Here is a 26,121-nt window from a genome sequence, read left to right as displayed (position 1 = left end):
ATCATCAGAAAACTTCGTCGGGATGCCGGTAACGGACCTTTCTCAAATGCTCAATATTTTTTGTTAGTTCACAATGAATGTATCTTCATGAGAAATAGATCATTTTTTTTTAAGTTCTTCCATCTTTTTTGACAGCTGTTGAAAACAATTCCAAATTTTTAGTTGTCACCCGCAGTGCCTTAGAATATCATGTAAATTCATGAGTAGATGAATTGAATTAATCTCAGTGTCAGCACATTTATTCTCTGATGCAACTCAGTAACCTATGTTCATTGCGACGATGCGTGAATATCGTTTCTCATATTCAATGACAGAACAGTGGAATGAATATCAAAGGCCTCGTAATGATATTCAAAGAAGCTTCGGTGATTATCAATCCAAGTAGTACAAATCTGTTCAGACGATTTACACTGCCCAGTACAGTATAAATGGTCGAATAAGGTCAATTTTGATTTTCACTATTTTGATATGATATTCATTTTTGACGATCAAAATATCAACACGAGTGTTAAAGTTTATCTTGTCGGTGTTCATCGTTATCAATGTAAAGACGGCTGAAAATTGTCGCTTTTGAATATCATGACAGTGAATCTTCTCAGCACTGGTCACCCGTTATTAATATAAAATATATAAAATATTAATAGAAGGAAGTTCTTTTTCGCATGCAACGCGCATTGCGAATTTTGTAAGGCTGCGTCAAATGTCATCTGGCCGTGTTGCCAGCTGTTGCGAATCTGGTTTTTATTGGTTTTCGAACATGATATCCGCGATATCAGTTGATATGGCCTCCATACACTGTAAAAAATCGATACGTTACTGCGAAGTGGATTCCACTCACATCTGTGCTATTAAATGAAACATTTCATATCTACCGTGCTGGATCGAAATCCGTACACCTAAGCACATGATAATCTTCAACGGTCAATAAAAAATCAAGAAATCACATATTGCTGTAAACTGACATGATTACTTATAGGTCTACTTATGTTTTATCACTATTTTCAAGCAAAATGATTGAAATCACTCCAAAACTCGAAAAAATCATGTTTAAATAGAACATGTTTTGAATCGAAATCCGTACACAGTTTTTTGTCTGAATCAAAACCCGTACACTTTTGAATCGCAATCCACACACACGCGATATAGACTGGATCAAAGTTCATACAACAATAAATACAAAATCCGTATAGATATAGAAGTACAAAAATGAACATCTTTTATTTATAATTTATCTTTAAATTTACGATTAAATATATTTTGAGGATCAAATGGTTTCTAAAGTTTCACACGGTTTTCTAATTTTTTTATATCAGCTAAAATAGTGCAATTTTCGTAGTAACCGGAACGCCGGAACCTCTCGAAGCTTCCCGGTATGATTTTCCCTTGCGCACCTCAGTCACAGCTCCTTCGAAATTGTTTGCCGTATATTTATACTTGTTTTCTTCCATTGTATGCTGAGTTAACATTCCATTATAGCAAATAACAAGAATCAAAATCCATACAGAACAGTTTTTGTTGAATAAATACAATTTACACTATTTACCAGACAATATACAGCTCGAAAATGACAAAGACTTACCATTTCCATCAATTTCAAAAAGATTCACAGAGTAAAACACTTATATCCCACTTGAAAATCGTTTTTATCTGAAGAACGTTTCCTTAGTAAATTCTCTAACGATACAACGAAATGACAACTGAAACCGATACACGATTGATTTTTCATTTTTAATATTTTTATTTCATGGCCTACTGGTGCATAGTTTAATTTAACAGAAGGCCAACAGCTCAACGGATATTTACATGTAATTATTATATGAATTTTCATTTTTATAATGCTCAAAACTAAAGGAAAACATCAAGGTGTACGGATTTCGGTACTGTACGGGTTTCGATCCAGCACGGTACTTGGAATACATTTGCGTTTCAGTTCACAGTACAAAATCAAGTGTTTAACATTTTAATACACTTTAATGCAACACGTTAAAATACCGTGGATTCCAATTAAAATTGATATGGGTTGACATAATAAAATGTTTACTGGTGTTTATTGACATTCATATCTAAAAAGCATTCGAGATTAGCGTGCGATTTATTCTCAGTGTAGCACGACTCGCCTGATGTCAGGTGATATGCGGTGTAATGTGAACGGGGTATAAAAAGATGTGACCAAACCCACAAGATTCTATTGTACTCTGACTGAGCTTTTCAGTTGAGTTGACTCGAAATTCGTTCACAGAAATTTTAAATAACAGTTGGTACTCATAAAACGTTATCTGAATAATAATAGTTAGTATAGAATTTATGTAAGGTTGATTGAAAAACATTCGCGGAATGATAAAAAATTTCCAACAGAAACTTTTAGTTTCACGTTGCTGAATTCCATGGAACTTGTTTTCCTGCCTCACAAACTTTTTATTAGAGTTTTTCACACATACGTCAAAGGGCAAAAAAACAAGAGGACAAAACGGTTAGACACAAAATACAAAACAAAATAGGCACAACCGAATTCAAAGAATGAAAAAAAAAAGACTACACAAACAAAATCGGAATGAATAAAAATTTAAAAAATCTGGAATAAAAAAAATTTAAAGCGAAGCGACAACATAAGCGGGAAATAATAGAAAAGAAAACTTAGCAAAATAAAAGTAAATAAAATATACAAATTCACGGGATTGAAATACACGTGTTACTGTGGTACGTTACCGGAAGGGTCACATCTAATTTCCCCAAGTCCCTGGTCGTTCCTCTGGGGACTAGCGGGGTGGGCTCTCACGACCACTTTTGCCAAGGCTAGCTCGATCTCGAGGGAGAAACTTTCCTTCTCGAGGGCGGCTTTGTGACACCGATCAGGGATGTAGACGGCTCTATCGAAAACTCTCTTTAAATTAGGTTAAGTTTTTATTCACTAACTTACAATTTGGGTGGGTGTGTGTGTGCGTAGGGGGGGCCGGCCGGCTGCTGAATCTGCCTCGGATGATGACTCGGGATGCTTGTTCTGCCGGGTGATCTACTTCGGGTAACTAGTTGGGCTGAATCAGGGGCCTATAAACGTCAACATTTTGCCTACCAATCATGTATTTATCACGGCGGTAATATTTCATTTCAAATACTTACAAAACTTACCTTCATTCTGTGCCGAACACGCATCAGTATCGGATGTGTTTGGTGATCGCTCCGATAGAATATAAAACAAAAGACGCGCGAGCAAGTGTTGGCATTGTTTGCCTGGTCGAGTAAAGGTTCAAGGTCGCCCGTCTTTGTGTAACTGTTTCGCATCGTGGCTGTTTGCTGGTGCGTAAGCCGATTTGGCTGCTAAGTGATTTGTGCTACAGCAGTGGACGAGAATCTCAACACAAAGGAGGAAAAAGAAAAAGCCAACAGTTGACAGCGAGTTGTGTCGCTGTGCTGAGTGATCACACACCCGGCTCGCTGCTGGTGGCTGTTTGGAGCTGCTGTATTGGTGCTGCTGGCTGTAACGGCTGCAGCTTCGACCGTTCGGACAACCAACCCTGCTGAAAGGAGAAGTAAAGAGGTACGTGTTCTGTCGGCGCTAGTGCGCTAGATTTAGCGCGATGGATGTAGATCCCTCGCCTCCCGTGCCACCATCCCCGAACCCCTCCGACCCTGTCCCTCCTGCCAACCCTTCCTCTGTTAATTCTCCAGTCCTCCCTCGCCCCAGGCTTTACCCGGACGGATCTCAGGGCAGCTTTACTGTTTTCTTTCGGCCAAAGGCAGGACCGAAATCGAAACCGTTAAACATCCTGCAGATTTCGAAAGACCTGACGGAGGGGTACAAGGCCGTGACCGAAATCTCCAAGGTCAGACCCAAAGCTCCCTGTCGTGGTCAGCGACCTGGTACAGGCCAACGCTATTGCTCGCTCCGAGCTTTTCACACGCGAGTATCGCGTTTATATACCCGTACGAGACGTGGAAATCGACGGTGTCATAACCGATTCGAGTCTGTCGGTCGAGTGTATCTTGGCAAGCGGTTTTGGCTGCTTCAAAAATGCTTTGTGTCACGACGTAAGAGTGAAGATCATAGATTGCAAGCTGTGTCACAGATTGCGGTCTGTGTCTCTTGTCAACGGCACAAAAGTGTACACTCCGTCAGACTCGTTTCGTGTTACGTTTGCCGGATCTGCTCTCCCTAGCCACGTCTCGATCGATCGGGTTCGTCTGCCTGTGCGATTGTATGTACCCCGTGTTATGAATTGCACCAATTGCAAGCAGCTAGGCCACACAGCCGCCTACTGCTGCAATAAGGCACGATGTAGCAAGTGTGGAGAAACTCATGCGGACGATTCTTGCAGTGTAAATGCTGAAAAATGTATTCACTGCGGGGAAAATCAGCATGAGCTCTCCACATGCCCGGTGTACATGCAGCGCAGAGATAAAATCAAGCGGTCACTTAAGGAGCGTTCAAAGCGATCTTACGCTGAGATGCTGAAGAAGACCGTGACCACTTCTACCATAACATCGAGCCCTTTGATCTGTTGTCCTCTGATGAAACCGATTCTGACGATTCACCAGCGGGAACAACATATGCCAATCCTGGGGTGTCTGGAAAGAGGAAAAATATTTCCTCTCCTAAACTTCCCCGAAAAGGTCCTAAGATTTCCCAAAGTGAAATGAAAGTTACAAACAAACCAAACAGTGCTGCGGAAAAACCGAAGCACACTCCTCCTGGGCTTGCAAATTTAAAGTCCCAGAAGGAGTTCCCAGCACTGCCAGGAACATCTAAAACCCCAGTTGTTCCTTTTGCACTCCCAGTTGATGAAACAAACTCTGGATTAGTGAAATTTTCTGACATTGTGGACTGGATTTTTGAAACTTTCAATGTACCCGATCCAATTAAAATTTTTCTTACAGCATTCCTCCCAACAGTTAGATCATTTTTGAAGCAGTTGACTGCCCAATGGCCCCTCCTTGCAGCGATTGTATCCTTCGATGCCTAATTCATCTGCGTATACGAAGGATTCTATCTCTGTCTTACAGTAGAATTGTAGAAGTATTTTACCAAAAATGGATTCATTTAAAGTTTTAATAAATAGAAACAAATGCGATGCATTTTCCCTTTGTGAAACTTGGCTTACTTCAAATATTGATCTCAACTTCCATGATTTTAATATTATTCGCCTTGATCGAGACACCCCATATGGAGGAGTACTTTTAGGGATTAAAAAGTGCTATTCTTTCTATCGTATTAACCTCCCCTCGATTCCAGGCATCGAAGTTGTCGCATGTCAAATGACAATACAAGGTAAAGAGCTTTGTATTGCCTCAATATATATTCCTCCCAGAGCACCGGTAGGGCAACGGTTGCTCTTTGATTTAATAGAACTTCTTCCCTCGCCACGTTTGATTTTGGGAGACTTCAACTCTCACGGCGTGGATTGGGGCTCCCCCTACAATGATAACCGCTCCTCTTTAATCTATAACCTTTGCGATGACTTCGACATGACTATTTTGAACAACGGTGAAATGACACGTATCCCGAAACCTCCAGCGCGCCCAAGCGCTTTGGATCTATCATTATGTTTAACGTCGCTACGGTTGGATTGCACATGGAAGGTAATCCTCGATCCTCACGGTAGCAACCATTTGCCTATTCTTATTTCAATTACTAACGGTTCAACTCGCATGTGACCAATTGACATTCCGTATGACCTCACACGGAATGTCGATTGGAAGTTATACGAGGAAATGTTTTCAAAAGCGGTCGAGTCGATTCAACATCACCCACCACTTGAAGAATACAACCTCCTCGCGGGCTTAATCCTCGACGCCGCGTTGCAAGCCCAAACGAAGAAATATCCCGGCGTAACGATCAAAGAGCGGCCTCCAACTCCGTGGTGGGACAAAGAGTGCTCCGATGTCTACACGCAAAGACGCGACGCGTTTTTGGCCTTCCAGAAGGGAGGTATACCCGACGACTATATACGGTATTCGGAGCTTAATACCAAGCTTAAAAGCCTGGCTAAAGGAAAGAAACGCGGATATTGGCGTCGGTTCGTGAACGAGACGTCGAGGGAGACATCGATGAGCACTCTTTGGAACACAGCCCGAAGAATGCGGAATCGCGTAACGGTCAATGAAAGCGAGGAGTCTTCAAGTCGGTGGATATTTGATTTTGCCAGGAAAGTATGTCCGGACTCTATTCCTGAGCAAAACATTGTTCGCGACGCGTCTCCGGGCCACGACGCGATAGAATCACCTTTTACGATGGCAGAATTTTCAGTTGCCCTCCTGTCACCTGGGTTAGATAGAATCAAATTCAACTTGTTGAAGAATCTACCCGGCAATGCCAAGAGGCGCTTGTTGAACTTGTTCAATAAGTTTCTGGAGCAAAACATTGTACCGTAGGATTGGAGGCAAGTGAAGGTGATCGCCATCCAAAAACCAGGGAAACCAGCTTCTGATCACAACTCTTATAGGCCGATTGCAATGCTATCCTGTATACGGAACTTGATGGAAAAAATGATACTCCGTCGTTTAGACCACTGGGTCGAATCAAATGGTCTACTATCAGATACTCAATTTGGCTTCCGCCGTGCCAAAGGGACGAATGATTGTCTTGCGTTGCTTTCAACAGATATTCAGCTGGCGTATGCTCGCAAAGAACAAATGGCGTCTGCGTTTTTGGACATTAAGGGGGCTTTTGATTCCGTTTTTATTGACATTCTTTCGGGTAAACTTCACCGACAAGGATTTTCTCCAATTTTGAACAATTTTTTGCACAATTTGCTGTCCGAAAAGCACATGCATTTTACGCACGGCGATTTGGCAACTTTTCGCATTAGCTACATGGGTCTTCCCTAGGGCTCATGTTTAAGCCCCCTTCTTTACAACTTTTATGTAAATGACATCGACGAATGTCTGGCAAATTCATGCACGATAAGACAACTTGCAGACGACAGTGTAATCTCTGTTACAGGAGCCAAAGCTGCCGATTTGCAAGGACCATTGCAAGATACCTTGGACAATTTGTCTGCTTGGGCTTTACAGCTAGGTATCGAATTCTCTCCGGAGAAGACTGAGATAGTAGTTTTTTCTAGGAAGCATGAACCTGCTCAGCTTCAAACACAATAAATGGGTAAAACGATTTCTCAGGTTTTGGTACACAAATATCTTGGTGTCTGGTTCGACTCTAAAAGCACCTGCGGTTGTCACGTGAGGTATCTGATGAAAAAATGTCAACAAAGAGTGAATTTTCTTCGTACAATAACCGGACAATTGTGGGGAGCCCACCCAGGAGACCTTATAAGGCTTTACCAAACAACGATACTGTCTGTTATTGAGTACGGGTGTTTCTGCTTCCGCTCCGCAGCGAACACACATTTGATCAAACTGGAGCGAATACAATATCGTTGTTTGCGTATCGCCTTGGGTTGCATGCAGTCGACCCATACGATGAGTTTGGAGATCTTAGCTGGAGTACTACCATTGAAAAACCGCTTCTGGAGCCTGTCTTCTCGTATTCTAATCAAATGTGAGGTCTTGAACCGTCCTGTGATTGAAAATTTTGAAAGGTTAATCGAACTTAATTCTCAAACCCGTTTTATGACATTGTATTTCAATCACATGTCCCAAAATATTAGCCCTTCTTCGAATATTCCAAATCGTGTCGACTTATCAAATACTTCTGATTCTACTGCGTTTTTCGATACATCCATGATAGAAGAAACTCGTGGAATCCCGGATCATTTACGCGTGCAGCAGATCCCCAAAATTTTTTCCAATAAATATCGAAACATCAACTGCGACAATATGTTCTACACTGACGGATCACTTCTTGATGGGTCCACTGGCTTCGGTATTTTCAATAACAATTTAACCGTCTCCCATAAGCTTGATAATCCTGCTTCTGTTTACGTCGCAGAATTGGCTGCAATTCAGTACACCCTAGGGATTATCGAAAAAATGCCCACGGACCATTATTTCATCTTTACGGACAGTCTCAGTTCCATTGAGGCTCTCCGATCGATGAAAGATGTTAAGCACTCTCCGTATTTCCTGGGGAAAATACGGGAACATCTGAGTGCTTTATCCGAAAAATCGTATCAGATTACCTTAGCGTGGGTCCCTTCTCACTGCTCGATACCGGGTAATGAGAAAGCGGACTTTTTGGCTAAGGTGGGCGCAACAAACGGTGATATTTATGAAAGACCAATTGCCTTTAATGAATTTTTCGCATTTGTACGTCAGAATACGATCATCAGTTGGCAAAATTCTTGGACCAAGGGGGAACTGGGAAGGTGGTTACATTCCATAATCCCCAAGGTATCGACGAATCCGTGGTTCAAGGGGTTGGATGTAGGTCGGGATTTCATTTGCGTGATGTCCCGGCTTATGTCCAATCACTATAGATTTGACGCGCATCTCCGTCGTGTTGGGCTCGGGGAGAGTGGTATCTGTGCCTGTGGTGAAGGTTATCACGACATAGAGCACGTTGTTTGGTCATGCCCTGTACACCGTGACGCCAGGTCTAAATTAATAGCTTCCCTGCAGGCCGAAGGTAGGCAGTCGGCTGTTCCTGTTCGTGATGTCTTGGCGAGCCGTGACCTATCCTACATGTCCCTTATATACGTTTTCCTGAAATCCATCCACACCCCAGTTTAGTCCTACCCCCTTCCGCCTGCATCCAACCTAACGACAAGAACACGTTAAGACCCCGGATCCGGAAACAGCAATCAGACCCGCACGATACTCTCAAGGCCCGAGGGAGACAACCCAATATGCCAGTCCGTAATATCTTGGCCCAGCAGCGGAACAAATTTAATATGCTGCTTACCTATGGCAATGAAAACCATCAAACAGCAAACCTGTGCTTTTAATGCATAATATTCTAGCTTTAAGTTAGATTTAGTTTCAGCTCGTAGTCGGCAGCGAGAATAAAAAATATGCTTTTAGTTATTAAGATACTTTAGAAAGTAAGCTACCAGATATAATTGGCGCCGTTAAACATTGAATTGTATTTGTGCCGTGTCAAATAAATTATAGATGAACAAAAAAAAAACTTACCTTATTCATTGAAAGTGCACATTGTACTTAAAACAAATGTTGAGCTCTTGTTTTTTCCATCTAAAACGACATTTACTCGAGAATAAGTCTACCGAAAAAATGGGACGTTTACTCTATTTCACTTGTTTTAGGGCAAACCAACCAAAAAGTGGGTACCAGAAACGCTGGTACCAGAATCAATGAGTGGTAGATGGAAAATGTATGGAGTTTGACAGCCACAAGAGCCCCCTGGGCTGAATCTATCGGGTGAACGGTGGGTGACGTTCACTCGTTTGCCCTCGCCGCACAGCTACTGTGTTGCTCGGCGGTACTCTCGGGGGTGGAACGGCTGCTGCTTCCGGGGTAGGCTACGGTGGCTGTCGTTCACGGGATATGCTGTTTTCGGGAAGGCAACGGTAGATGTTACTCGTGCACTACCATGTGGTTCCTTCGTCCTTCGATGATGCTGCCCGGGTGTGGGTGGTTGCTGGTCCCCGTCGGAATTCCGGACAGTTAACGTGAGTCTGCCGTTCTATATCTGGCACCGCGTGCTATCCGCTTCTTTCGAGCCAATACTGAATGGGCCTAGGTGAGGGGAGGGAAATGGCTGGGCTCAGAATTCTTTCGCAAGGCTCGATCTGGCAGTTTTCTAATTGGAAGCACGATTTACCTGACTGCCGCTGGTAAGCGCAAGACGCGCTGTACTTTTTTCTTATTTTTTTACTAATGCACAGGTTATATTCACAGGTTTTATTAATTTTAACTTTACTATACTCGTCCGCTTGCTGGATTAAAATGGAGTGATCGAGCCTTCTCTCCTTTTAGTCGCTCCAGCCCTCCTCTCAAGCCAACTTCCCTTATTTCTCTTTACATTTTGTCCTCCCGTATTCTTCATCCCCTTTTTCCGACAGATCTATACGGTGTAAGTGTTTTGTGTGAACCCTGATTCTAAGTGTTATGTTGGTACAATTTTCAATTTGACCGTTAGCCGCCAATCATCCTCTTAATCCTGTTGTAATCTGTTCTCCTAACTCTACTAACTTATTCATTTCTAAATTATTATTTATATCTTTAATTCTATATTCATTGTGGTGAATCGTTTACTCCGGTGTGAGGGGGGGAATTCTTTTAATAATTCACCTTCCCCTGAATTATAGCACGTATCTCATGGTGATTCATCACGATCTCTAGTATGCCGTAATCTCTCTGCTTCGGCTCTGCACGCTCTTAGCAATGTTAATAGGGCAAAGTATTTGAACTGTAACACACGTGAAAAAAGCAAAATAGTAGAAAAAACAATATGCTAATGCTCATAAAGCAAATAGCATTATTTTTCAAATTTTACATGAAACATTTTTTACATGAGGAAATACAATGAACGTACGAACGAGAAGACGGGGGGGCGCAAAGAGCGAGATGGGTGGACCAGATGAAGCATGGTCTGCGGGTGCCCACGGAATTGGAGGCAGGCATCCATGGATCGAGTGAATTGGCGGAACTACGTTATGCAGGCCATGTCTTAGGACGTACGGCCATTCAAATAAGTAAGTAATAATGAACGAAAAGGTAGAAAGTTACGAAAACCAGAACGAAAAGGTAGAAAGTTACGAAAAATCAGACAACAATAAATTTAAAAAAAAAAAACTATCAAAAGGGAAAGCTATTTAACTCTGGTTTCGTACGCCACCAGGAGACTTTATGAGGGCTAAGCGATCACATGTTAGCATGTTGCAAGCGGCATTCGCGTGCAACATTAACGAAACGATGTCACGCCACCCGACGACGACGCCGGCCGCGGCTGCGACCGTCGCGTAAACCGTCGCGTGGTAGGTATACGTTTTCCGTTTCGGTTGGGTTTCTTCCTTGCGCTGCCGTTGCTCGCTCCCGTTTATGCTTCACATATTCTTATGCTAAACGGAACTATGCTGCTTCTCTCGGTGCTCGCGCTCTCCGCTGCACTGCAACCATGTGAGAGAGCTACTGCCTGCTGCTGCTTCTAATCGTCTCCTTTTCCGCTGCTCAGGAGCCGACCGACCGTGTGTGGAACCGTGTATCGCAGGTCTGTCCGCGGGCGACAACAGCGCGTTATCCGTGCTGTGCTGGGTACGTGCATGTGTTGTCAGATGTCACTGTGTGTAAACTTTCCGTATCGCGACACACGGTCGAACATACCAGGCCGCACACACAGCTCTCGGGGGTTTCTTCTCGATTCGATATCGAATTTTGCCGTCAGTCGGAAAGCAAAACTCGTCAAGATCAAACGGTTTTCCTTAGCTTTGCGCGATTGTGGATACAATTTTAGGATTCAGTGCTGAGACCTAACCTGGGACATTCATCAAACGCGGAAGAAGAACTTGACTCGACTATTCGGTCTAGAAAGCGTGTTTCGGAAAATTCCAGGATTGCGATGCCTGAGGATAACAATACAATCAGTGTGAAGTGAACACGTTTCCTGTTTTTATTGCGTTTATGATTGAGCAGTGTTTTGAATGTGTTTAGTTTGCAGTGGAATCCTGGACTTTTTTTTCGCATGCGGCTGTGTCGATTCGATGCGAAAGAAGGATTATGTAAAAGACATTGCGGTGATCGCTTTGGCATAGGACCTGCCTCCAGTTGAGAGTCACACGACCACCAGAGTTATGCGTGTACGGAAAAATTGCGACATCTGATTTAATTGATTTTTCTGCTCGCGCACACACTCACGGGAGGGAAGATTTTTTTTTTCGGTACTGGACACAGCTGAAGCGTCGAGAAGGGCTTCACACTGGGAAAAGGGTGGGAGAATCACCCACAACTTCGGAGCGTGGCGAGAACAGTTCCGTTCTTTTATTCGTCGCATGAGTTCGACGTGCTGTCCAATCACTACGAGTCGCCGTCGCCAAAAAAACTACCGCATACCAACACAAAACAGCTCTCCGCCAGCAGTGTGGTTCGTCCTTAATGAATTATGCGTGAGATATGGTTTTCGGCGAAACAGGCGAGTTGGAAGGATTAACCCGAGCCGTCTGCTGTCGTCGAAGAGTATTCTAAGCGTTGAGCATTTCAGCGGTGATTGTCGCTGTCAACTCGTACATTGAGCTTAAGGTAAAAGGTTTAATTCAATTAAAAACACAGACAAGACGGAGTAATTCTCCTCGAAGTGGCCGAAGCAAATGACCAGTGACTAGTGCAAGAACTACTGAAGCCACGGGCAGACGGAGAGGGAAGTGAAAATTCTTCTTCCGTGTGCAGTGTGCGAAATGAAAAACGAAAAAAAAGAGAGTGTGCAGAATTTCCGTCGCTTTCCCCATGCTGCCGTGCTGCGAAAATAGAAGCAGAACGTCAAGAACGTCGTGTTGAATGACCGAACCGCATTAGATGTGACTAGCGGAGACACGGAGAGGAGGTTGCAGGCAGTCGTGCATAGAACAGACCAGGAGAGAAAGAAGGAAAGAGAGAGAAAGAAAGGGAGACCCAATTGATCCCAGAGAACGGGGCTCCACACAGGAAAACGCAGAGCAAGAAGAGCACACAGGCAGAATTTTCTTGACGAGAGGAAAAGCTGACCCAACAAACGGAAGACTCACACCGAACGGAACCACCAGGACGGAAGGTTCGTCTTTTTTGCCGGTAGCGCCTGGCTGAACGCAGTTGACTAACTATCTTGGTCGGTTCCAGTCTTACTGGAGTGACGACGCGACTGGTGTGAACTGGTGTCCCTCTGCAATCAGGAAGTTAGCTTTCGGGTTTTGAACCTGTTTCTGGGAGAAGAAAAAAAATAGGTAACTGCAAGGTGAGCGCTTCAAGCCTTTGGTGGAAGTTTTCTTTCCACTTTTTTATTCGTCGACGAAGGCGAATATCCCTAGGAGAAGAAAAGTTCAGTGGAAAACAGAAAGGAAAATCAATTTAAGTGTGTAGTTGTGTGGAGTTTTATATACTCTCCTTGTTCCGTGCCGTATTTGCCGTGTGTACATCAAGGAAAACAAGGAAAAAAACAATACGAAGAATCTGCTTTTAGTACTCCGCTCAGTGCCGCAGTGGGACGTTAATTACATAAGAATAAACTTGATTTTTAAGTGTTTTCGGTTGGTTCATTTGAAGGAATTTTGAGTACGAAATGATAATTGGATAAGTGCTTGCCTTTCGAGACAGCTTTGGGTAACGAATTGTCTAGCAAATAAATGTTCGTAGTTTAGTGTTGATAGGAATAGTTCGTCTTTCTTAGGGGAAAACTAGACAGCCAGTGCATATTCGTAGTTTTAGAACAGGAGGCCCAGTTTGAGTTTGGTTGATTGAGGAAAAAATATACTATAATCATACTGTGAAATATACTATTCCATGTAGAGCTATCAATCGTAGCGTCGACCTTAAATGTTACACGGTGCAAGCTAGTGACTGCAGTTGCCGTGCCATCAGCGAAATCGGATCCTTTCTGGCAGTGTCGAATATATGTATCTGTGAAACCAACAACGAAGCAACGAATAATACAATCGGTCTAACACGGTAGCCTGAAAGGCAAGGTGAACGAAACAAAAAAAAAACGAAAAATATCAGCAACAACAGCCCAAAAACACCAAGGTTGCGTGCGACATTAACGAGAGAGACCGCAACCGGTCCGCGAATTAAATCTGCCCTGGCGCGGTTGAACTGTGATGGTGCTCTACGTGAAGGATTTCTATCGTAAGGAGCCCGACCGGCTGAGGCAGCCGCGAATCGTGTAGCTCTGCCATGAACAAGCATCTCTGGAATAACGATACATCCTGGGGATGTGTCCAGGCGTTGCTGGCGCTGATCCTGACCATCCTGCTGTTGCCTGGTCCAGGTGAGTGTTTGTTTTTTTTTCTCAAATCTCGTGTTTCCGCTTCAGCACAAGCTGAATAAACGACTTGATTTCGGTCTTCATATTTCGCTTCTAATCACAGTTACTAAATTATTTCAATCCCAAAAGGTCATTGACCTTGTGCTGAAATCGAATTCTACGATGAACGAATAATTTTTCTGGGGGAATATCGATTTTTGAATGAGACATGTATAATTAATTCTACCTAAACCGGTTTTCCAATAAACCCAATAGATAGTGAGATTCACATTAATAAATGGAATACACGGTTACGGTAAACATTAGTCGGCCTTCTTTTTTGTTTCTGTGGTTAGGATATTTTTTATGAAAATTATCCAGCTCTAAAATTATTAAATAATTTATTGCGGTTACAAACCCACCATCGTTAAATTATCATACTAGAGTTCTCTGAAATTTCAAACAATTTTTGAGATATTTTTTCAAATAAGTTAGATTTTACATATTAAACTATAACAAATGGAAATTAATAGTTTTCTAAACAATCGCTAGCTTAGAAATAAAAACTGATTATTTCACATTTTATTTTTTACCATACATCTTTTTTTAATTAAAACGTGTATCGTGTATCAATGCAGGCTGGTTGATACAAGCTAAAAAATTTACACGATGCAAAAGAATATGTTATAGAAATTCTTAAAAACTTATTTTTTGCTATGGGCACAGCCAAGGGCATCAACAGTTTTATTTTTCTGATACTATAAATGGAGTGAATATATACTCTTGATCACAAATCGATGATGTGCAGTTAGTAACAGAAATGAGATACTACCAGGTATACTGGGGTCTTTTTATGCGTTTTTTTGAATGCGACAATTCCGGTGTTCTTCAGGTGGTAAAGAGCAGGACAGTGTCCGGTAATAACTCCCGTGTAGAGACGTTGATCACCACGCTTGAGACCGAGAAGCCTCTTGGTTATATCAGGGTTTGGAAAAATAAACTGTTTAGCTTGTCTGCAACCCTGTGTATTGTTCCATCGGTTAGCTATTTGTTGGGTTTCCCATGATTTAAGTTTGCGCTTGACGGCGGATTTGGAGGTGCCAAGGAATGGCTCAGGTCCAATGAGTTACTGTGCTGATACTTCTTTTGCGAGGTAGTCAGCGTTTTCATTGCCCTCGATACCACAGTGTCCAGGTACCCAGTACAGTAGAACTTCATTCTGCGGGATACCTCTCACAAAATAAGTTGGTTGCACTCCAAAACTAATTTGGACGCGCATTTGGCGGAACTTAGTGCCAATAGTGCAGCTTGGCTGTCCGAAGAGAAGGCGATTTTCGCGTGCCTGTATTACGTTTAAGATATATCTTAGCACAAACGAGTATGGCATATACTTCTGCTTGAAAAACGGTTGGCCATACACCCATTGGTATAGTTTCCTTAACATCGGGCCCGTAGACTCCGGAGCCAGTGTTGGATCCTATTTTTGATCCATCTGTATAGAAACATATGATGTCCTGCTCCACATGTGGCATTTCTGAACCGGTTCTGAACCGCCATGCAGTCTAATACTATGGAAGTGCATGTTCATAAGAACCTGCAGTGATTCCCTAGGTGTGACGGTAAGACTGCCGTCTTCTTTTTTAAACTGCCCTAGACCATTGGTGCGGAGCAGAGTTGATATTTGTTGACACTCTTGAGTGAAAGTGAAAAAAAGCATCCATAAACGTTATTTTTTTACAATCCTTTCAGAGTTCTCCCTTTCCGCTTTTTGCATGGAAGTGAACTGTCAAAACACCTCATTATATTTCGCGCGATGGAAGCAAGACAACAAAATCAGTTTTTCAGTTAACGAAGATTGTCAAGACATCGGTCAGTGTCAGTGAAAAAGTGTTTCGGTGAGGTTCATTTAGGTTGAGAGGGCTGTTTGTTTTTCTTTTTCGCTTTGAAGTGAAGATCATTTGGTTGGATTTGTCATCAAATTATATTCCGTAAAAGATGCGCGCGATCTATTTCATCTGAGTATAATAGCACGTTACTAGGACGAAAATCAAGTGTATCTGAAAGAGTGCTGCGATCATTGGAAGTGAAAATTTAAAATGATTGGCTGTAATTTGCGAAGAATTTTGCTGGGGAAAATGACTTTTATCAGCACTGGTGTGGAGTCATGAGGTTTCGGGCAACGTTTGAATGCCCTCGCAGAGCTTGATCCTACAAATTCTTTTTGCCTTGCGTAACTCAACGTTGTACTTAGGGAGCAACGCTCTGTACTCAACCCGGTTGGATGTGCTTTTTGCCCTGTTGAACAAACGCCTGGCCTCACGGCGGAGGTTATTGAGCGTTTCGTTCTACCGAAGCACGTTACGTCACACAAACCTTCCCTTTAAAGGACAGCTGGCCATATAGGCATCAGTGATAATTTGTTCATGATCACGTGCGGCCGTATCAAGTTCAGCGGGAGTGCGTTTGTCAATTGAGCAAGGTGACCGAGAGTTGGCTAAGTGATCCAGATACAAGGACCAGTTAGTCTTCTTCGGGTTCCTGATGCTTCGATGTCAATGATGATTTGTCGATGATCTGATAAGCTTGGTGACAAGCATGCAAGTTTTCGACTATCTCAGTGATGTTTGCGCTGCAAAGAGTGAGGTTCAATACCTCGTTTCTTATGGCGTTGGAGCTGTTCCCTACATTGCATATATTAATATTCCAGAATATATATTATTAGTATCCGAGCTGGCCCAAGTTGTGTGGTGAGCGTTTGCATCGCAACCGATGATGAACGACTTGTTGGTTGCTTTGCAGTACCTCACGAGTGCGCAGACCTCGGGAGGCGGAATATCGTTCAGACCCCCGGGAAAGTAAGCGGATGCGATGACTATGTCCTGCTTCCCGTTGGACGTCGGGACCTCCGCTATCATGGCAACGACGTGACGTTGAATCAATCCTGTAATTGAAGTGATTTAATTACTTTGTTCAACAGAATTGCAGTCCTTGGTTTGGGCTGAATGTTTAACTTACCTTTTGAGTCCGTAGACGAGAACCCTTGTGTTGGTTCCTGGTTCCTGGACCAGAGCAACAATTCGTTGCTCTTTGATGAATATTCTGCTAAGAACGCCTGAGGCTCCCTTAGTGTGGTGAAGATTCACCTGGATGCAGCGAAAGCTGCTTATTGGGTGTTGGATCCGTCTGTGGTTTGATCGGAGGATCCGGTACCTTGCGGACGGTAGCCATCAGTAAAACTGCTGCTTTGGGTTGCCATTACTCCGAACCGCCTTGCCTGCTGCAAGCGATGGGCGACAGACATATGACCATGGTTTTTAGACCTTGGTTTGCGAACTGAAAATGGTTGAGGCAATGAGCTCCTTGGAGTTTTTTGCGGAACCTTTCTTTCGATCGCAGGTTTGCGGATGGGGAATGGTTGAGACGTCGAGTTATTGCTAGACGTCTGCTGAACCTTATCTCCCATTGCAGGGTTGCGTTGAGCAGGTAGTGATGACGAAGCTGGACGTTCCATTTGTACCTTCCGGTTCGTTGCGAGAAGGCGTTGAGGTGGTGGTGATACCTGAACTGACCGTTCTGCATGTACCTTCCTACTCTTCGCAACAGAAGTTCCCTTCCGTGCGTTGGTTGTCGGCCTGCCCACCCGGCGCATGCGAGCTTTACCAAACATGTAGTTCATTAAAAAGCGTTGTTTGGTGATACGGGTGCGGATTGATCTCTAGAAACACTTTCCCTGCTCCCGCGGTTCCTCACGCACCACTCTAGTGCAGAGATACCGTCGTTTTGATTCTTGATGAATCTCAGTATCTTCTCGCTGTTAAAAAATAACCTGCGAACAGGACAGTTTTCGGCAGGTCATCCGTGTTGTAAACACGCAGTTGGGCTTCATCCCAAGGAGTTAGGTCTGGGATGGTTTTCTCCAGCCACACAAATGTTTTGTTATCGGCACAGGCCAAGTAAAGCTAGCCGTGCTTGAAGTGGTAACTCCTGAACTTGAGCCTTAGTAGGGGGGAATCTAGTGCCGCAATCTAAACCGTGCACTGTTTCAAGTTGCACCTTGGATAGAAGTTTGGTGGGATAACTTCAAGGGTGATGGCGATATTGATAACATCTACCATTTTACTGTGGGCTACTCCCACCGAGTGTCTTCTGAGACTTTTTGTTCGCCGGACGATTGGCGCTAGTATCAGGTGACGGAGCGTCATCCTATCGTTGCCGCTTAACAGCGGCTTGACCTGGTAGTTCAGGCCGGCCGGAGGATCGAAGGGCGAGCGCGCCGCCGTACCTGCGCTTTTGTGCGTTGGAGAGACACTACGCTCTCTCCTTGCGGGGAGCAGGCAGACTAGAAGGTGTGTCTGCGTCTGTCTCCTTTGGGAAAACGAAGATAATGAAGAGGGCAGATGGGCATTCATGTAGCGGATCACTGCCAAGGTTCAATCCCGCCTACATCGCCTGATCGAGAAGTGTTCATTCGACCACTTCCTCCGTCACCTTCTGAATATTGTTTCTTCTGAAAATGTTTATTTTGTTTGTGTTGCCCATGTGAATCCCAAGAGAAGCTAGGGAAATATAGGTTTCGCTGCCTTAGAGCCCCACTTAACGCAGTAAGCACAGAAGTACAGTGGAGGGTACTCTGGTACTCCACTGGCTCCGTTCAGAACTAGGATATTTGTTTAACTCTTCTGCCATTCAACTGTCGGCACGGGTCGCTAAATCGCTAAATCGATCCCCACAGGCAGAGTTAACCCTTATTCATCAGACAATTAATCGGTCTGCTGTTAGATTGTTATTAAAACTTATGTCTTGTAAGACACATGCTGTCAACGGCAACAGTACCACACCGAGCCTTGTATGAGTAGAGTACTTGTCTATCAGTGCAATAAAACTCGATTTCTTTGTGTGTGCAACCGAGTAAAAACTACACGCAAAAGTTGAAGTTTGCGTAACCAGATCATTTATGAGCGAAACACATGTCATTTAAAAACATTGTTCAATCATTAAAAATAAACAAAAACATTGGGATTGTTCAAAACAGTTTGCATTTAAGTATGACTCTGGTTTTATTTGAATGCATTCGATTCCGCGTTTCTGGCACCAGCATCAATAACTTCTGCGGCAACAAGACTCGCTATTTAGATGTTCCGATTGCTGTCGTTTTTTTTCGCGACAGTAAAGAATGGTTTTTTGAGCGCTTCTAAACTAATCGTTCGCCAGGAGGCCGAAGTTTACCGAGACATTACGGTTTTTGTGTATATGATACATATTCTGATTTTGATCTCTGTCAATGTATTCCTTGAACTACTTTTGCGTTATGCGTTTCACGCATTCGTTGTGCAAAGTCAGAGCAAATTGTGTGCGAATTTAAAGGACACATTGGATGATTAAAGCTTGAACTTTTGCGTATATACTGCCACTGCCGACACACAGGGGGACGACTCGATACAAATGCTAACCAAGCAAAAAAAATCTGTAATAGAACATGAGTTTTGTTTAATTGTGGAACGTTGAACTAAACTTTTACATTATTTTTGCATAAATATGTGTACATTTTGGGACCAAATGCCTAAAAAAAGAGACCAAAAAGTGACCAAAAAGGAACCGAAAGTGACCAAAAAGAGGTTACAAGAAAATTTATAAAGAAGAAATCCAGACTAAGAAATGAAAAAAAAATGATATTTACAAAAGGGTTGTATATATAAAAATATAATAGGATTGAATTAAAAGAGGCAATCAAACAGTTGAAAATGACATCGGAGAACTGTCACTTCGTACACTGTTACTAATAAACTACTCATTTCTAAGCGATAATTAAAACGAGAAATGGAAAAAGAGACTTTTAGGTAAAAACGAGACCATTTTAGGTGAAAAATAAGACTGCAGGAACCTTTCGTTGAAAAATGAGACTTTTTTGGGGACTAGCTTTAAAGTACCGAGTCTCTAAAAAGAGACCTGGAAAATTTCACGTCAGTTTGGAAGTTTTAAAAAATGAAGTTATCATGCCTGAACAATTTTCAAATGCCAGAAAACGTATAGAAACATATGTATAGTTATTGAAAAATAGAATAAATATTGATTTCTAATTCCTAAAAAAAATGTTTCGAAAATAAGTTTCTGGGAGCTTGTTCAACAACTACCAGCCCATAATCAATAAAAGAGAATTAAATTCATTGGGGTCGAGAAATTCATTCAAAGAAGGGATGTATGGAAAACATAAGAGTAAACTGGACAAACGGCCTGATTCTGTTAAGATAAGATCCTACGTCTACGTTAAAAGCGCGTAGACGTAGGTTCAAATTTGAACAGATTCAGGACATTAAATGAATCCCTTTGATTGCATTGTTCTATGACAATATCATACAATCCCTAGGGATGTAAACCTTGTAGTATTTATTTGAGTTGATAAGTTTTTAACCTAGGTACTAATGAACAAATGATAATTTCTATTGATTTTTCAACTTAATCTACATCTATCGCATAACACTAATTGTAGAAATCCACTAATGTTTCGATGCCATTTTTTTGCGTTGCGCCCTTTAAAATAGTTGTTTGTTTTCCAACTCTACCTCTTCATTTGAGTGGAATCGCTTGCCAATAAGCCACATTTTCAAGCGGAAAACAAGAAATAGTCGCTCTGAGCTGAATCTACCGAAAACGAAGGGAAAGATACCAATTTGTAGCGCAGTTCCTTCATTTTAACAGTCGTATCGCAACTGAATGAGCGGGAGCGCTGTCTAGGTGAAAGAGCACTTTTTTCGCCACATGGGGCCGGTTCACTTTGTTTTTAATGTCAAATCAATCTAATAATGTACAATAGTATTGTTTATTAATTGTGTCACCATGTTCAAGGCAGACGATACTTATTTTATCTTGTGAATCCCAAAAAATAAGTTTTTAAGCACTTCGAAAGACTCTCATCAGGTGAAAACTCCTCTACCGACTGCTGATTAGACTGCTCAGGAGTGTAGTGATGGGTCCGTGTTTCATCCATTGTCATGAATCGCCCAGATTTTCAATCGAAAATTAGACACGTTGATCTTTTAGACCCATGGTTAAAGACGGCGTCCGGGCACAGCTTTCCGTTAACTTTCATGAATTTTATTACCAACGCATTCCTTTGCGATGCCTATAGCAGAGATGGTCGGGCTTCGGGTTTTTAAGCCCGAAACCCAAACCCGACCCGTGCCCGTCGGGTTCAGGCTTGAAATTTTTTGAAAGTGTCGGGTTCGGGTTTGGTGGAAAAAAATTTTCGGGTTCAGGTCGGGTTCGGGTTTAAAAATGTCGGGTTTAGGTCTGAAAACCCGAAACACGACTATATCAAATGAGCTTTTTTATAAGACAACTAGCTGAATGTACCCGGCCTTGCTCGTGTAAAAACTTCTGCTTTTTCAATAATTTTCTATATTTCCATATATTTTTTCCAATCCATCATTTCAAATAATATTTCTAATTTAGTCATAATCTTGCTTATATACCACCTTTTTCGTTGATTCACAATCGATGCGGAGGCATTTCAATTGGGTCGAGTGAGTTCAAAAATTCCGTTTGAAAATGGATTGCCAAGTATATAACTCTATTATTAATTTTCGCAGATTTCCAGAAACCGGAAGTCGGCAACCCAAGTTTCAAAGTATCGTCAAACATCGATAACCGGTTCTTAAGAGTCACTTTTGCTCCGAAAATACCAGCATTGGGGGGTTTGTGAGCGTTTTCCACAGCTCTAAATGGCTTCCCGGAAACCGGAAATCGCCATCTTGGATTGAAAATGGCATCGCACATCATGTTTCGGTCTCTGGACATCAACTTCCGGCCTCCAAATATGACCAAGATCATCATCAAATTTCAATGAAGGTTCCCATTATGTATGAAAATTTATTTCTTTTTACCCCCTCCTTCTTTAAGGGTGAACCCTTCCCCTATCCAATATTTCTATGACCACTTCCTTTGTACAAAGAACACGTATGCCAAGTTTGGTTGAAATCGGTTCAGGCCTTCGAGAGTTATGCTGGAACATACATACATACAAAACTTCTCTTTTATATAAATAATATATATAATATATATATATATATATATATATATATATATATATATATATATATATATATATATATATATATATATATATATATATATATATATATATAATATATAATATATAATATATAATATATAATATATAATATAATATATAATATATAATATATAATATATAATATATAATATATATATATATATATATATATATATATATATATATATATATATAATATATATATATATATATATATATATATATATATATATATATATATATATATATATATATATATATATATATATATATATATATATATATATATATATATATATATATATATATATATATATGTATATAAGATAAGATAAGATAAGATAAGATAAGAAGAAAAAGATTATGTCTAATTTCATGCAACTGTAAAAATCACTAACATTTCAATACCGTTACCGTTCGGCTCAAAGCTTCAGGGCAGCCAAATTGGTACAAAGAATCGACCCCCAAAAAAAATCTCGGGTTCGGGTCGGGTTCGGGTTATAGAATTGTTCTCATCAGCAATGGTTAATAAAAACAAGTTGATAACATATTAGCAAATTCTCTGATTCTATAAGCATTTTAGTTAAAGTTGATAATCGGGCGGCAAAGATTTTAGATTTGCAACGCCATCTTTTTGTGAGGCCAAAGAATTATCAATTATCAAAGTCCATACATGTTGGAAAAGTGCTATCCTTTTAATTTCATGTTCAACGAAACAGAATGCTTCTTATCCAATATCTCAAAATTTGTTTGGAGGAATTATTAAATAAAGAAATTGTTTCATTTCTCTAAAGCTTAGAATCTCCATAAACGGGATGAACTTTGAACCTCATAACATATTCTGTTTTTCAGTATTCGATACTCGTGTGTTGCTCCAGGTCAAAGCTGAGGAATAAAAAAAATTGCTAAAATTTTACTCTTGTTAGAGCAAAGCGAGCATTTCCCACGGTCCACACCAGTGCTGATAAAAGTCATTTTCCCCAGCAAAATTCTTCGCAAATTACAGCCAATCATTTTCAATGTTCACTTCCAATGATCGCAGCACTCTTTCAGATACACTAGATTTTCGCCTAGTAACGTGCTGTTATACTCAGATGAAATAGATCGCGCGCATCTTTCACGGTTACGGAATAAAATTTGACGACAATCCAACCAAATGATCTTCACTTCAAAGCGAAAAAGAAAAACAAACAGTCCACTCAACCAAAATGAACCCCACCGAAACACTTTTTCACTGACACTGACCGATGCCTTGACAATCTTCGTTAACTGATAAACTGATTTTGTTGTCTTGCTTTCATCGCATGAAATATAATGAGGTGTTTTGACAGTTCACTTCCATGCAAAAAGCGGGAAGGGAGAACTCTGAAAGGATTGTAAAAAAATAACGTTTATGGATGCTTTTTTTCACTTTCACTCAAGAGTGTCAACAAATATCAACCCTGGTCCACACTCTAGATCACCTGTTCTGTTTGATATCTTTGGCTTTTTATTTCATTTCAGCAAGCATGATTGAAAACCAAAAAAGGCATTTTTAAACCTTTTTTTGTGTCACACTGAAGCATCCAGTACGCGTTCTAACTACAATAACATTGCAAGATTTATGTTTCGCCTTTGAAGTTACCCTGCCTGTGTTGACAACGTCCGAAACTAATCTCGTTTTTCAACGCACAAATCTGCACAAGCGCTTTATTTTTTTTTTCTCGTTCATAATTTTCGCGCCAACGCGCGTCAGACGACGCATGGCGCGATGAGAAATGTTTCGTAGCCAAAACGTGAAGGAAGTCAAAGGCTGCCTTCGTACGCCCGGGAAATATATTGTTTTGTCTTCGCCTCATCCGCTGCCAATATGTCACACACGTTTCGCCCAGGGTCTACTCGCGCGAGCGAACCTTCACCGATGCCGGCTGAAGCAAATTATTAATTAAACTCACCTAACGGTGTGAGGCAACCATCGGCAACAAAGTTAATAACTTTAATATACAACTGATTTCACCATCTCAATCTACGTCAAAAGAGTAAAAAGCAGAAATTAAACCCGACTCTGAGTACGACTGCTGGGGCTATGGGTTCAATCCGCCCCATCCATTTCCTTTAATCGACCGATTCGTAAACATGCAAACTTATGCTGGAAATGTTATCGACTCGCTTTTTTGGCAGACCTTGCGTGTGTGCATGTCGATTGCAATGGCGCAGCCGATTTCTGTTCCCACCTGTGAAGTCGCAAACCGTCATCACAGCCCTGACGGGGACGACCAAGCGACAAACTCTTAGCCCCATTCAACAACAGTCTGACAGCGAACGGGCGATGTCTGAATCGTTTGCGTGTGCAAACCATAGCTTAATTGTTTATGTCGATATTTTTCAGCGAGTTTCAAGACAATTTTAATTAAGGTTCATTTAATTTTGCAGAACTTCCTCCGGAAAGTGAAATCAATTTGATATAACCTTAAAAACCCGCGCGACTGTTTTTTTTTAATACTGCAAACGCCGAAGTAATGAACGGTTTCGTTTGCAGTAAACCAGAGCCCACTTTTAATTGAATTATAAAACTGTTAATTGGTGATTGTGGTATCGTTTGCCTTTTCGTTCGATAATGTTGCCAAAGGATCCGCTTTCGGTTTCTTCCCAGAGAACACGACGGAAACGTTTCTGCTTTGCGTTTAGCTTACATATATTTACTCTTCTCTTCTGCACCTACATTATCGCGCTACGCGATGTTCTGCCGTCGGTTCCCAGAGCAGAGGATCGAAGGTAAACATTCTTCCGCGGATAACCGTTGCTGTTTTGGTAAGGCATCACATAATTTATGATTGTTCAGTTTCTCGCGAACAAGCCTCCGAGAACGCATCGCGTTGCATTATTTATTCATACACACCAACATTATAGTGCACACTAATCACACACGCTGGGGCAGGCAGATTCGCACACACACGCTTTATCCGCGCAAACAAGCGACGAGGAAGCAAATTTCGCGATCCATGCGAAAAGCAAATATCACCTCATTTCTAACAGTGTGTGCTGTTGTTTGTGGTGGCGGTTGGTTTGCCCCTTAGAATATGCAAGGAACAAAAGTATGCTCTCTCTCTCTCGGTTCTCACTCAGTCATCATTTATGCTGCGACTGCTGTCTTTCGGCTACCTGATGACGAGCGACGGAACGCCGGGTGCTTAGACATCTGAGAGCACGCAAGAGGAAAGGAATGTTAATTGAGACGCATTGATGAGCTTGCCTGCCGTAGTCCGCTTGAAAGGAAGTGGATGAAAGGAATCACGCAGGGGGGTGAGGGGATGATCGCGTGATGCAACAATGCTGATGAGCTTCTTGTTTTCTGGGTTTCGGTGGCATGTTCCAGCGGCGTGTCTTGTGGCACTCGCTCTCGGCCTTCCCCCGAGAACAGGGGCCCTACTCCGGCAGAGGTCGGCTTTGAACCGGGATGACCTTAAAAATGTATGAAATTTGTATGATATTTGCCGGGGCGTTTGCAACGGTTGGTGCAGGTTAATTGAGTTTTCTGGTGCAAGGTCTTTGACAAGTGTGTTAAGCTGTATAGCATGATTTGGTGAGAGCAAAAATGTTCGTCTTTAAATATGAACTACTTTGTAAGTGTTGAATCAGCTGATTGTGGAAGTTGAACCAAATCTGTGGGAACAAAACGACCGAAACGAGAAATGCTCCAGTTCAGGGCCGGATTCAGGTGCTGTGGGACCCGGGGCAGATATTTTCGTGAGGCCTTGAGAAAAAAATAGAGGTAGGAAAATTTTAAATTTTGAAATGGACGTAACGCTTCCGCTGGCAGGTGACGAGCAAACAAAAAGGTTTCACTCTGTCTTCACGTCCTGCCCAGTAGGGGGGGGGGGGGGCTGACCTCGTATCGGAAAGCCCAGGGCATTTTCTCCCTTTGCCCACCTTTAAATCCGGGCCTGCTCCAGTGTTTGCACTTTTATCTCTCTGCCGCTTTTCAACGTATGCTATCCATCAAGCGATTGAAATTTATTTTTGAATCGATTGTTGTAAGAAGGTTATAGATTTTTTAGACCTTATTACAGAAAAATTGTGTCATATAAAGCAGCAACATGTATGCACTCTCGACACCGCAACGTTACACCAAAATATATAAATTTTTCTTGAGCATTCATTCATAACTTACAAAAAAAAAATCACTGCCGGAATTCTTTAAAATGTACAATCAATCATTTGGCGTCGTACACAAATTACGTTTTTCATATCCATATTCTAGTCCACTAGGTTTTCAAATTTGTAACTAGTGTCA

General features: G+C 41.9%; 1 protein-coding gene across 5 annotated transcripts in view; it reads left to right on the top strand.

Moving 5' to 3' along the window:
- The first annotated feature begins 11,088 nt into the window (after window positions 1-11,088).
- The window catches only part of LOC129725367 (protein kinase C-binding protein NELL2-like), a 222,489-nt gene continuing 207,456 nt past the window's right edge, over window positions 11,089-26,121 (top strand). For all 5 annotated transcript variants that reach the window (XM_055681128.1, XM_055681131.1, XM_055681130.1 and 2 more), the window contains exon 1: window positions 11,089-13,804. In XM_055681128.1, coding sequence (XP_055537103.1) covers window positions 13,711-13,804 — 94 coding nt within the window. In that variant the 5' untranslated portion in view covers window positions 11,089-13,710. The remainder of the gene's footprint in view (window positions 13,805-26,121) is intronic.

This window comes from Wyeomyia smithii, chromosome 2 (genome assembly GCF_029784165.1).
Source record: "Wyeomyia smithii strain HCP4-BCI-WySm-NY-G18 chromosome 2, ASM2978416v1, whole genome shotgun sequence".
NCBI lineage: Eukaryota > Metazoa > Arthropoda > Insecta > Diptera > Culicidae > Wyeomyia > Wyeomyia smithii.
The sequence above is the reverse complement of the archived record's forward strand: the minus strand, read 5'-3'. Positions and strand labels throughout refer to the sequence as shown.